A 14,115-nucleotide genomic window follows, 5' to 3' on the forward strand; every position below is an offset into this window, starting at 1 on the left:
AACCAAATAGTTCAAAATTGGGATTTTACCAGCCACTTTCATGAGATCTATTCGATTATTTCACCCAAACAGTTCAAGACAAAAAGAAGTAACAGCTAACAGGCTCAAATCATACCGTTCAACAAGAAATGGATTCATTCTTACTTTGCCAATTGGCTTCTCAATCAGAGGGCTTGTAAAGCAGACTGGAGTTATGCTGCTGTACATTGAAGTTTTCCATTGCTGTTCCTATAAGAAAGGAAACACACAGAGAGATTTCAGGGATGTGGCTGGCTTTCCTGCTGCGTGGAGCCATTGCCTTGTTTCTCACAATAGTGCCTCAAGCACTTAAACTTAATAGTTGTCACTTGAAATACCCGAGTCAGCATTTTTGCAGTCTGTGCAAACTCATTTAACCTTGTGCAGGGACATATTACAAAACCATTTATGACATGTTGAAGGGATTCATATACTCATGTTGACATAAATGTAAAATATTTTCAGCCTAATCTGTTAACGTATCTTCATACAACATAGATCAAGCTATGTGAATCTTTTTTTTTTTTTTTTTTAAGAAATAACTTTCCTAATATCTCATTGCATATAACTGACCGGTTAAACTTCTGGTTTTCAAATCTTTGATTCTATATGGGATAATAGCCAAAGTTCTCTACCTGTTTTTCAGAACCCTGAAAAACATGGCTCTTTTCCACTTTTTCAGTGTCGGCTCCAATTCTGTCCCACAATTCTAAACCTCAAGCCATATCTGGTCAGTGTGTTTTTCTTGAACAGACTCTAGTCTATGTTTTTGTTTTTGTTGTTCCTAGTTCCTAAAATATCCTTTCCTCAATATATGCCTATGATTTCTTACCTATGCTATAAAAGCCCAGCTCAGATTCCCTAAGAAACACTTGGCTCATTTTCTCCACTTCTGACTCGAGTCAGAATCACTTTCTTCCTACCACAGGATCCATGTACTATTATTAGAGTACTTGTCACTCTCTGCTGGGAATGTGAGCAACTGAGGACAGGACTCAGGTCTTAGTTATCTTTGTATCTTTCACAATCCAACACATGTCTCACATATCGCTATGGTCTGAATGTTTGTGTCCCTGCAAAGTCCGTATGTTAGAATCCTAATCCCCACCCAAGGTGACGGTGTTAGGAGAAGAGGCCTTTGGGAATTGGTTAGGCCCTGATGGCAGAGCCCTCCCGAATGGGATTAGTGTCCTTATGAAAGCGGTCCCACAGAGTTTTCTTCCCCCCTTTCCCATGTGAGGATATAATGAGAAGTGAGGATACAACGAAAAGGGTCCTCACCCAACCATACTGGCACCCTGACCTCAGACTTCCAATCTTTAGAACTGTAAGAAATATATTTCTGTTGTTTCTAAGCCACCCAGTCCGGGGTATTTTGTTATAGCAGCTGGAATGGACTGAGACATACATGTAGGTGCTTTTTATTGGAAGACTCTTTGCTTTTGTCAGCTGAATCTTTATGTAGTCACTAATTTCCAAACACCTCACCAGATCTAGCTCTCTCCAACCCCCAGCTCTCATTCTCACTACACACATTTTTCACTCTCAGTCTTGTTAGAGGAGACAGCAAGAGGCTTGTTATTGAAAAAAAAAAATTAACTGTAGGTACCAATAACCCCATAAAATGAAAATGACCTTTAAAAATGAATTGGCTAGTACTGACCCATCCCCACCTCCTGCTGTCCATTAATTGCCATGTTTCTTGAGTGAAAGAAAGATTTTTTTCAGTGGTCTTAGCAAAGGAATGGAGTATGACCCTCTGGAATCTCTACCTTGCTGTTACTAATTATCTTACCCTGGGCAAATTACTTGGCCTTTCCACCAGGGTGGCCCTGCCTGTAAATGTGGTCTGTGTTATTTACACACATTTTGCAGGGTATTTTGAGACTAATTGTGAAGATATCTGTGGCCTACAAAGGCAAATATATTTCCTGGGGAAGAGACGCTGCAGTTTACCTTCAAGAGAAGCCATTTAAACCTCTGACTTCTTCCCATGGTCTGAAAACAGGGGTTATGGCTGGATTCTGAGTGATGTGGATTTGTGTCCATTAGGAGTTAAATTGAGACTAGCAACTCATTTCACAGGTCATGTTCCAGCCATCAAAGTGTAATTACTATCAAACCACATTGGCTCAGGTCCTTAACATATTAGTGAATGCATGAGTACAAGTTCCAAAGGATCCAGTTACCAAATCCCACCTCTCTGAGATAAAAAGACATCGAATGGCACCAGGACAAAGACTAAAATAGATCCATTTGACACAGCAACATTTTTTTTTTTTTTTTTTAATGAAAATACAAGTTTCCGTGTTGGTGATCAGGACACATGATTCTGTTTTGAGGAAGTCAATCTGCAGACGTAGTAGATAAATCTAAGGAAGTCTGCCCTTCACTCTGAGGCTGGTCTGGTTGCTATGGCAACGTGTAACTAGTTTTCTTAGGTTGTTGGGCAGCCTGATTTTCTTTAGACTAAAGATTCCCTTGACACATTTGCACTGGGTGTTCTTAAGACTAAAACAACCCAGCAGTTGCAAAACATAGATTTCTCACCTAGAATTATTTTTTTTTCTAGTGGGAAACAGATGATACTTCTGGGCCATCCATTAAAAGGGCCTTTCTGAAAAAAATGGGTTCAAATATAAAACACAGAATAGTGAAGAACATATAATTATTACTAAATAGGGTTTCCCTTTTCCTATCTCTTTTCCTCGTTTCAGGCTTTTCACATAGGGTTTTGTCACTTGTCTGGGTGGCCAAGTGGCTGGGTGGCTGGTGTTAACTATTGTTCCCATCTAACTCTCCATTTGCTAAATGTGGGGTGGGGGTGCTGAGGATGGACTGGACAGAGTGCAATTACAGAGAATTAGAGAAAAGGCAAGTCAGCCATCCTCTCCAGCTGTCTGCAAAATGAGGGCAATGTTGCCCCTCCTTATCTTCTTTCATGTGATCACTCTAGAGCACTCCTGAGAAGCTACAGAACTGCTCAGAGATCTCCTCATAAAAGGTACCTGGGGTTACTTTTCTAAGACTGGATTCCTAAAAGGAGAACAAAGAAGTGGTGAAGGCCTTGAACTATAATTGCAGCCCTCAGTGTTTATTCTGGTGCCTGAACTATAAGAGCAGATCCTGGTGCAAAAGGACAGAAATAATCTAGGGTCAGAAATAATCCAGGGTGAAGAAGGACAGATGCAGGGATCCTCTGGCAGACTCAGCTAACTGACTGAGCCGTGGGATCCATCAGGTGGCATCTGCTCAAGGACGCACCACTGGGCAGCTCAAACATTCCTAACAACTTTGAAGGAAAGAAAGCGTCCTCCCTCAAAAATCTGGATTTTAGTACTCCACAGAACACATGGACGACGCCGGCTCCTCCTCCCCACACCTTGGGGCTAGGAACGACGTGTTCTGTTTTGAAATAGAAGCAAAAGCAGACACTGCCTTGAAGATTGCCATCCCTCTATCCAACCTCAGCCTGTGACTCATTATTTATCCAGATAAATAACTGCACGTTCGTCTGTGGAGTGCTTTTCAAGAACTGTTAACATGGCACGGGGGTTACCCCTCACAAAAGCCACAGGCTTTTTCTGGGACCTAGGATGTTAAAGGAGCTGGGATGTTTCAAACCTTCAGTGGGAACCAAGGAAGGAAGAAGTTCCTGGAAAAGACTGTGATATAAATCATCGCTGCTGCTTTGGCCCTTGCTCCCTCTGTCCCCCCAACCTATTGATGGAGGCCAACCAACAGGGTTTTGGGGTTGCCCCACCCATTGCAGCCATAGTTCCTTCCTTGCAAGGGTCAAGCACACAGCCAGGGAGGTGAGGTGGCTCTGGAAAGGGAGGAGACCTGGGTGGAGGGCCATTAAATGTTGACTCACTCAGGCTTGACTAGACTTCCTCCCTTTTTTCACACTCCAGTACAATTTTGGTGAACTTAAGTAAACTGTGCATACTGCTAAGCTTTCCTATTTCCTTTTGGGTTATTATCACAGACCTGCACCAGCTCCGGTATATTAAAATCCCCTGCCCTCAAAACTTGTAAGCAGAGAGCAGGTCACAGGAAAGAGCATACTCACAAGCATTCCGATGTTTCAGTTTTCTGGGCAGAATGCTGTTGGAGCCCGACCTATGCGTTCTTTAGCATCTCCCTCCATACCCATTTCCCTTAAATGCTCCACTCAATATTTGCATTTAAATTTCCATTTCTTGGATGTTTTACATGCTGATTTTTAAATGTCCCTTGTGCTTTTCCCTTCCTTCCTTATGTTTTATGCGTCTTCAGTACCACCTGCCCCTACCACAAGGCTATCGTTACAAAGAACATTAAAACAAGTGCTTTCGAAACATTCATGAGCATTAATGGGACTTCTGAAAGTAGGAGGTACATTCCCTTCACCATACTCTCTTGTCTGAGTGTGCTGCCAGCCTTCATCCAAATGCTTCAGTGTTCCTTATTATACTCACGGGGTTGTGCAGCCATCCCCCACAGTGTAATTTTAGAATAGCTTTGTCCTCCGCCAAAAGAAACCCTTTCCATATTAGTAGTCATTCATCATCCTTCCTGCCCCTTCCCCCAGCTCTAGGCAACCACTGGCCCATTTTCTATCTCTATATTTTTGCCTTCTGGATATTTTATATAAACAGAACCATACCATATGTGGTCTTTTATGACTTTCATTTGGCATAATATTTTCAAAGTTCATCCATGTAGTAACATGTATCATTACTTCATCCTTTTTCATTGCCAAACACGTTCCATTGAATGGCTAAAGTCTGTTCATCCATTTGAGTTGCTTCCACTTTGGGGCCATTGTGAGTAAAGCACCTATGAGCACTCATGTACAAGTTTTTGTGGGGGATATACGTTTTCATTTCTCTTGCTTATACATATAGGGGTGTAAATGCTAGATCATAAGGTAACTCTATGTTTCACAATTTGAGGAAATACCAAACTCTTTTTCCTTGCAATTAATACCTATACAGATGTACTCTTCTTCCTTCTTTCCTTCCTTCCTTCCTTCCTTCTTTCTTTTTTTTTTTTTTTTTTTTTTTTTTTTTGGTCTTTAGAATCATTTCTTTAGAATATTTTTCCAGGAGTAGGGTTCCTGTGCCAAAGATATGGACATTTTTATGGCTGTTCTTACTAACTATCCAATTATTGCTTTTCAAAAGGATTGGACTGGTTTACATAGCTACCACATATACCTACCATATATGCATGCGTGTATGTACACACGTACAACCCTTTTCTTTTTATAGCAAACTTATGAGGAAGATGTCATCTATTTATAGAAGAAAAACAGGGCCACAGAGGTTAAGTAACTCAGTGTCAGATGACCAACCAAAGCAATGTGATGCCCTTTTTATGGGCTTTATTGGCTTAAAGTGTTTGTATCCAATATGTCCCTGGTTTCAATGAGTAATTGCTGACTATGTGTCTATCCTGTAATTTCTTCAGCTTGTGTCACAGTGAAACAATAAGCATAGAGCCAGAGGCACGGGATCCAATTCCAGCCCCTTCTCGCTTTGAGATCTCAAGTAAGCTTCTGAATCTTGCTAGACCTCAGTTTCCCCAAATGTAAAATGGGATAATACTGACATCATAGGTTCATCTGCAGGATTTAAATTAAAATTTGGCTTAGCCAAAGACACTTACATAAAAAGCACTAATATTATGTTTCATGTTAATGACAAATGTTTTATTGTTATTCTTCCTTGGTGCCCTTTCCAGAATGAAATATCAGACATCTATGAATATTATGATTTAATAAATAAATTTCCTCCCTACCGTCAATCAAAAAATTATCCTCTGAGTACTATTACTTAGCTCTGTGCTAAGTTTATAAGAATTTTTATATAAAAACATTGGTGAGTAATATAAAGGTTTATAAAAATGTTTCAATAAAAATTATAATAAGTATAGATTATAACAATTATAAAAGGTACAAATAAGTTATTTAGAAGTATATTACATAAGTTTAAATAGGTATATTTATTATTTAAAATATATTCAAAACTTTCCATTATAAATCACAATTATAAATTTAATTTTACTTAAAATAACTCATACAATTAAAGTCTTTAAAATAAGCAAATATTTTAAATATTTTTAAAGAGTAATTAATTGTAAGTTAACAAAATAAGCATAGGCTCATAAAAGTAAATGCTTTTTTTTTTTCCAGATTGTTAGGTTTATTGGAACCAGCCTCCTGGCTGAAAAACATTCCTCAGCATCTTTCACAGGACCTATAAAATCTGAACAAATCTGTAGCTCAACAACCAACTGTGGGGCCTCCTCAGGTTACCCAAAAGTGTTCAGGTGCCGGGCAGTAGAAGAAAGCAGACACGCTGGTGCTTACAGCTCTCACCTGTGCTCACATCCACTCTGTTTTGCAGGCACCTTCCTTGGAGAGTTAGAGAGAGGACCTACAAGTGGGAAGACTGTTCCATTGGAATTGATGGCTTTGACATTAGAGGTGAGAGAATTCCAAGTTCCGAGAGGAGTGGTCCAAAAGGTGAGAACTACATTTATAGATGGCCTATGAAACACAGAACCAGTAGGACATGAACCTAGAAAGTAGACGGCTGCTAGCAGTGGCACTCGGGTCCAGGAATGACAGAGTGGACACTGTACCCGCTTCTACCCAGCACCACTCTGCGACCTTGGACAACTGCTGCCTGGAAGGTCTATTAGCAGTGTCTGTTCCTGAATGCCACGGCAGCCAATGACAGGAGTGCAGCAGGGTCCAGGTCACTGTGCTCCAATTGCCTGACCTGCCCCTCGGCCATGGACAGGGCAGTCTCAGCAGCCACTCTTTGGTCACCTTCTCCTTCCAGCAGCTTCCTCAACTAGTTCACCTCCTGTGTGGTGTAGACAGGGCCGTTGGGCTTCCGAAAAGCTTAGCTGTGGTTGCCTCAGTTACTCAGGGTCAGACTTCCTGTGAGCTCCATTCTGTTCCTGGAGAGCTCCCGGAGCAACATCTGTATATTCAGCCATTCTGCTTGCAGCTCTTGAACCTGCTTCTCCAAGACTGCACGGTGATTGAAAAGGTCACTGTCATGCTGCTTGTTCTCACAAAGGCTCTGGCTGCTATCGCAGAGCTGAACCAAAAGGGTATTTTTCCCTTCAAGAAGTTGAGAAAACTTGCTGTTCAGTTGCTGAATTCTTAATTCCTTTTGATGGATTTCCTTTCATTGAGCTGAATCCTAACAAATACTGTCTCATAAACAGTTTTGTGACCCATCTAAGGAAGCTGGTGTCTCTGGGGATGGCTGTCTTTGGTACTACTGTACTTTGAGGGTCTCAGTCTGGGAGGAAGAAGATCTCAATTCCCTTATAAGATTCTGCAGATGACTGATCTGCTGACCTCTCTCTAAGATAGCCATAAGGTACTGCTCCTTCGTTCTCCTCTTGGGAGTTTCCCAGCAACTCTTCTGTATCCTGAGCTGATGCTGTCAGGAGAGGTTTTCCTGCCTGAGCTCTTCTTGCATAATCTGAAATGTTTTGGTCTTATCTTGATACTACTGAAGTTGAGCCGTCAACGGAGGTCACCCGTGATCTCTTGGTTAATCTGTACATATTGCTGCTGAAAATTCTTCAATTCCTTTAGTAGTTGTCTCTGTCATTTTGGAGTGATGACATAGCTTTTTTTCAAACTCTGTAATTCAGCTGGGCTGGTTGCAGACTGGGATACAGACCTCTCCTTCCCTTCCTGTGACTTGTGGAATTTCTCCAGTTCATTCAACAGGTGATCTCTCCCATTCTGTAGACTGGCCATAGCCACACTTGGTTGTAAGAATCTTCAAGTTGTGAAGGCAAGAGAAGCAGTTGCTTACCTTTAGATAGAAGTTGTTGGTTAAGTTTCTCAAGGTGACGCAAGTTGTTATCCTCAGTGGAATTCACTGGAAAGGCAGCTTTAGACCCAAGAACATTTCTGTATCTCTGCTCAAGAGGCCCTGTTCTTCTTTCAGCTGTGACAACTCCTTCAGGTTGGCATCATATTTTCTTTTCAGTTCATCAAGCTCCTCACTGGCACAATCTCTACTGTTTTATAGGGCATTCATAGACCTTTGTGCTGTGAGATCTTTATTTTTTTTGGTGACCAAGAGTAATTTCTGTTCCATCTCCACCAGGTCTCTTGCCAGCTCTGCCATCCTCCCTTCCACTGTTTCCATTTTATTTCGCATTATCCCTGCATCCTGATGAAGATGCTTTAATTCTCTCTTCATTTTATCTTCAATTTCACCTCCCTCTTTGGCAGCTTCCTTCTGAAGGTGAACCAATTGCTCTTCCAGTTCTGTAATTCTCTTTTGAGAGGAAGAAAGAGTAGCACTTAACCTCTGTACCTTTTCTTTTACTTTAAATTGGGCCCTAAAGTACCTTTTGCTTGCAAGGCTGTCAATAGACTCATAAAAGTAAATGCTTTTACAATAAGTATACGTCTGGCTCCAAGGACCTTGTAAATAAGATCGCGATATAGTGGAAAGAGCCCTGGCCTCCTATTCTGAAGACTTGAATTTGAGAATGGTTTTGACACTTGATATGTGAGCTCTTTGGGGTCTCATTTCTTTAGCAATAAAAAGTATAGTATATAATTTGCTTTTTTTTAAAAAAGAAGATCCAATAAAGCAATGTACCTGAAAACAATAAAAAATACACAAAAAATATACATCTCTTTGGACCATCAAAACCAAGACATGATAGTCACACCACACAATGGTCCGTTTTCTAAATTCTCTAGAAGTTCAGAAAATACAGGAAGGAAAATGAGAATGGGAAGTCATCTATTCAAACCTGAAAAAACACCACATCGGAGAAGAAATAGTATTCCATAGTTGCCATACATCACTGGAGGTCAACCTCATACCTCAAATGACCCCAGAAATATGGGCTCGAAGAGGTCCAAATCTAAAGTGATCACAATGGAACTTTCAACGAGAGAGAGGGAGGGAGCTGGAATGCTGTTACCTGTATCTCTTTAGGTGGGGCCTGCTTGGAGACCTGCAGCAAATTGAGGGAAAGATACCAATGGGTACGAGGTATGTTATGGGCTGAAGTGTGTCCTCCCCAAATTCATATGCTGAAGTCCTAATTTCCAGTACCTCAGGATAGGTGGCATTCTGTACATCAGCACTGAGCAGGCCCTGGGGATACTCGGGTGAACAAGATGCCACCACAACAAAGTTGTTGTGTAGCTTAAGTGAAAAACAAAAACAAAAACAAAAAACAAAACCCACAGGATCCCAGGGAAATGCAAAGAAAGAAGCTCTAACCCAGGCTTGAGGACGGAGAGGTGGTGAGGGTTAGGGAAATCAGGAAATGTTCACAAAGTGGTAACCTCACGTCTAGCTACTTTCACTCATGAACATCTCTTCCTTGGACTTCTAGAAGATTCTCCATTTTTGTTCTTTTCATACCTGCTCTCCACACTATACATGAGAGTTGAAGAGAGCTTTTAAAAAATAAATTGAATTGTGATCCTCCTGTTCTACTCCTTTCCTTCTTAAATCAAATGCTTCAGAGGTTTCCTACGGCCGTTAGATGCAAACTAAAATTTCATTTGGGACTACAAAGCCCTTCTTGGTCAAGCCTCTTCCTGCCTCTCCTGACTCAGTTACACCATTTCCCTCCTTTTGGTATCTTGAATATCACATTCTCTTCTGCGACAGAACGATACGGTACCCACCTCCTGGCATCCCACTCGACCTCCTCACTACTCTTTCTCCGTTACTCCAACGCTCCCTTCAGTATACAGCGCAGTTGTAATTTCCACTGGGTTATATTCACCTCCTTCAATATTCTCATCCTACAAAGCAGTTCTTCTGTGTAGCCCTTATCATGTTGTCATTGATTTAGGCATTCTTGTACATATACAGAGGGTGCCAAAAATTGTATACATATTTTAAGAAAGGGAAAAAAACTGTATTAAAATTGTAATACTCAATATATACTGATAAAAAATGATGAATACAAGTCATGTGTATACATTTATTTGGCAACCCTGGTATTTGTGTGATTTTTAATAAGAAAGCACCTATTATTTGTCTCCACTCCCTATGTCTCTAAGTTCCCCAAGGGTCAGGACCTTCACTATTCTCATGCATCACTATGTCCCCAAACTCCAGTGCAGTACCTGGCATTAACAAGTATTTACTGAGTGAATAAATAAACAGGTAAATGAAAACATGGGTGAATTCCTAAGATAATTCTTAAAAGACAAGTAAGAGAGGGACAGGCAAAGAAAATGGGGTAGAGTTTTCCAGGCAGTAGGTTGATGTACATATATAGCAAGATGAGAGAGCAAATGTATTTGAATAACTGAATATTGTCTGAGAGGTCACAGGGTTCCTAGAAGGCTAGAGAGATGAGCAGGGCCAACCCACGAAGGACCCTGATTACCATGAAGATATGAAGGAGCCAGCAAAACATTTTAGGCAAGGAGCACTGGGACTGGCTATATGCTCTATAAAAATAACTTTGTTGTCATAGCAAAGAATGTGGTAGAAGAGTGTGAGACTGAAGGCCCAGAGATCAGGCAGGATCCTGGAGCTGAAATAGGGTAGTGACATTTGGGGATATGAAGAATTGGATTTAAGAGAATCAATCTATCGCCCTCATCACAGACAACTGTTGAACAATAGTAAAGCTTTTTGAAAATTCTTAGTTTTTTCTTTTTTATGTATTTATTTTTAACATTTTACGAAAAATTAAAATATATAACGTATAAAATATATGATATAATGATGTAAAATATTATGTTAGTTTCAGGTGTACACCATAGTTATTCAATATTTATATACCTAAAGAAGTGATCACCATGATAAGTCCAGCAACCAACCATCTGACACTGTACCATGCTATCAAAATATTATTGACTACATTCCCTATGCTGTACATTACATCCTCATAACTTATTTGTTTTATACCTGGAAATTTAGACCTCTTATTCCCCTTCGCTTTTTTTCCACCCTTTTTAAAATTTTTCAATTACACTTGACATTTCATATTATTTTATATTAATTTCAGGTGTACAGCATAGTGGTGAGACATTTATATACTTTATGAAGTTATACCTCTAACTAGTCTAGTACTCATTTGGCACCACACATAGTTATTACCATATTATTAACTATATTCCCTATGCTTTACTTTACATCCCCATGACTATTTTATAACTACCAATTTGTACTTCTTATGCCCTCACCTTTTTCTCCCTGCCCCCCAACCCCCTCCCATCTATCACCCCAACAAATGTAGTACCCATCTGACACCATAATTATTATTATTACTTGGCTCTTTGCCTGTGCTATGGAATGCCCTCACTCCATCGTGTGTGTGCGCATGCGTCTTGATATTGAAAATTACCATGGTTCCCCGAAAATAAGTCCTAGCCAGACAATCAGCTCTAATGTGTCTTTTGGAACAAAAATTAATATAAGACCGGGTCTTATATTATGTTAGATAAGACCCGGTCTTATACTGTAGTAAAATAAGACCGGGTTTTATATTAATTTTTGTTCCAAAAGACGCATTAGAGCTGATTGTCTGGCTAGCTCTTATTTTCGGGGAAACACGGTAGCACTGTGTCTTTGTGTTCCTAAATAAAAGAAGAAGGGAGTGAAAGTGCCTCTAGAGTTTGGGTGGGGAATAGAAAAGGAAAGGGTCAATCAAAGGTATAAAAACTTGCACATTGATTGGGGATGCGGAGTCTAACCTTAACTTGTAGAGTAAGGTGTGCTTTTATTCCATGAAGAACATAGTAAAGTGAAAGATACCTTAATTTTCTCTCCTGGAAGCGAAAAGACTGCGCAGAGTTACTCTAACAGTTCTAAGTATGTACAGTCATAAAATTTCCCAACAACATAGCCCTTAACTAGTTAGCCCCCAAATTTCTTGTATTACTAGAAATTAAGCAAGGTCAGTTGGCAGAGGACCAAAGGAGCAATAACCCATGGTCATAATTCTCCCAGACACAGCAGAGGTGGTGCATTTCAAGTGCAAAGGTTAAGGATGCCCCGCCCACTGATTATCTGCACCTGAAATTTCTTTCCTGGGGAAAAAACATTCATTCTACGCTTAACACACTTACCAGGGTAATCACTTCCTAAGGTACATAAATGTCTAATCACAAGTTGTACACCTGAAACTAAAATAATACTGTATGTCACCTGTAACTAAAAACAATTGTTTTAAATCTAAAAAAAAAGATTTTAAAAATCAGAAAAAAGCTCACTGTGTAAAATTCCTTGGGAGAGGTGGATTTGATAGGAAATGGAGCAAAGGAGAGTAACCAATAATGGCAACTGAAATGGGGGGAGGTACAGTGAGGTACCCGATATGGCGTCTGCCCCATCCCTGGGTTTGGGGGTTCCTGGATCACATGTTCTATGCTACAGTGATATATGAGCCAAAAGCCGTCCTCCCCATTTTAGTCTCCACTATAATAGGGCAAAAATAAATAAATGAATATATTATATTCATATATATACAAATATATATATTTCAATATTTTTAAGTTCAATATTTTAAGTTCAATATTTTTAAGAATGAATATATATATTCATATATATAAAAATATATATTCAAATATATATATGAATATGTTCATATATATATGAATATGTTCATATATATATGAATATATATATATTCAGATATATATGTGAATATATATGAATATATTCATATATATATCTGAATATATATATATTCATTCTTTAAAATATTGTCCACATTGTAGATTCCACACTATGTTATCTACATAATTTTAGGTATTGAAATGGGATTATGGTTATAATTCTCACACACAGGAATGGTGTCTTATGAAAGCAGTTACTGACTCACCAATAGATGAGTTACTCCTGCCGACAGGAGAGTCCCCTATGGCTTGGACTTTAGAACAAAACCAGAGGTGACTCCTTCCAAGGAAGCCTCTGGTGTGGGGTTCATGGCACAGCATTGTGTGCTCATTTACATTTCAATTGTTAAATCAGCTGATTTTCATTATTAGATATGAGCCATGATCCAAAGGGCATTCAGATTGAATAGAACAGAATTTAGTGTCAAAAGACCTGGATTTAAGACTTTTTTCTTTTTGATTCCTTCAACAAGAAAGTAAAGGCCATACTACCTTTCCTCTTCCCTGCCCTACCCACCTCCGTTTTGCAAGGAATGACCACTCGGGTCAGACACCATGATAGAGGCATTTCTGACATTGTCTTTCATTCTCGAGGCAAAACTCCATGCAAGATGAGGCCCACAAGCATGATTTACAAACCAGAACATACAGTACCACACAATTGTTAGGTTCTCTCAAACAAAAACAAAGAAAAGCATTTATAGTCATATTAATTATTTTAGTACAAAGGATGCATGACAATGACATTTTTATCTGAAATCATCGTATGCAAGGTAAAAATAAAAAAGCAGATATGTTTTAGGACACAGAGTCACCTCTGTCCCTTGTCTCTTAGTGGGTCTGACTTTCCTCTCCCATCTCTAGTCAAGACAGACTGGGGCTTCCCAGACCTCTCAGGTCAAGGAGGACACAAGTTTTCTATACGTCCTTTAGGACAGATGGTCTCCTGCTTGGCAACCTGGAGGCCAAACAAGGCCACGTCCAGGTGGAAACTGCGTAGTCATTGCTCTAAAGGAAGCCACTGTCCTGTTTCCTAACACCAGAGGTCCCAACCACCATAATCTTGAAGTGCATATAAATGAATTTGTACAAAATACATCCTTTTGGATCTGCATTCTTTTCCTTAACATTCTGTTTTTGAGATTCATCATGCCAATGTGTATGGCTATAATTGGTTCACTTTCACTGCTGTGTAGTAGTCTATTCAATTTATCCATTTGTAACAATGTATCCATTTCACTGCTGCTGAACCTCTGTATTGTTTCCAGTTTGGGGCTATATTACACATAATACTGCTATGAACACCTTTACCCATGCCTTTTGGTGCACAGATGTATATTTTTTCTACATGGCATGTAGCTGGGAGTAGAATTGCTAGATCACAGACTCTGCATATACAGTATTCCATTTTAATAGATAATGCCTATTAGTTTTCCACAGTGGTTGTACCAATATGCACTCTA

The 14,115-nt window shown here is 39.7% G+C and overlaps 1 protein-coding gene across 3 annotated transcripts in view; it reads right to left on the bottom strand.

Annotated features, from left to right (window-relative positions):
* RASGEF1B (RasGEF domain family member 1B) overlaps positions 1-14,115 on the bottom strand; it is a 534,882-nt gene that overhangs the window by 144,024 nt on the left and 376,743 nt on the right. For 2 of the 3 annotated variants that reach the window (XM_033106128.1, XM_033106129.1), the window contains one exon: positions 145-228. In XM_033106128.1, coding sequence (XP_032962019.1) covers positions 145-228 — 84 coding nt within the window. Of the gene's footprint in view, positions 1-144; positions 229-14,115 lie in introns of those variants that run through there. The other variant, XM_033106130.1, reaches the window with a different exon arrangement.

The sequence above is a fragment of the Rhinolophus ferrumequinum genome, chromosome 5, assembly GCF_004115265.2.
Source record: "Rhinolophus ferrumequinum isolate MPI-CBG mRhiFer1 chromosome 5, mRhiFer1_v1.p, whole genome shotgun sequence".
In the NCBI taxonomy this organism is placed as follows: domain Eukaryota; kingdom Metazoa; phylum Chordata; class Mammalia; order Chiroptera; family Rhinolophidae; genus Rhinolophus; species Rhinolophus ferrumequinum.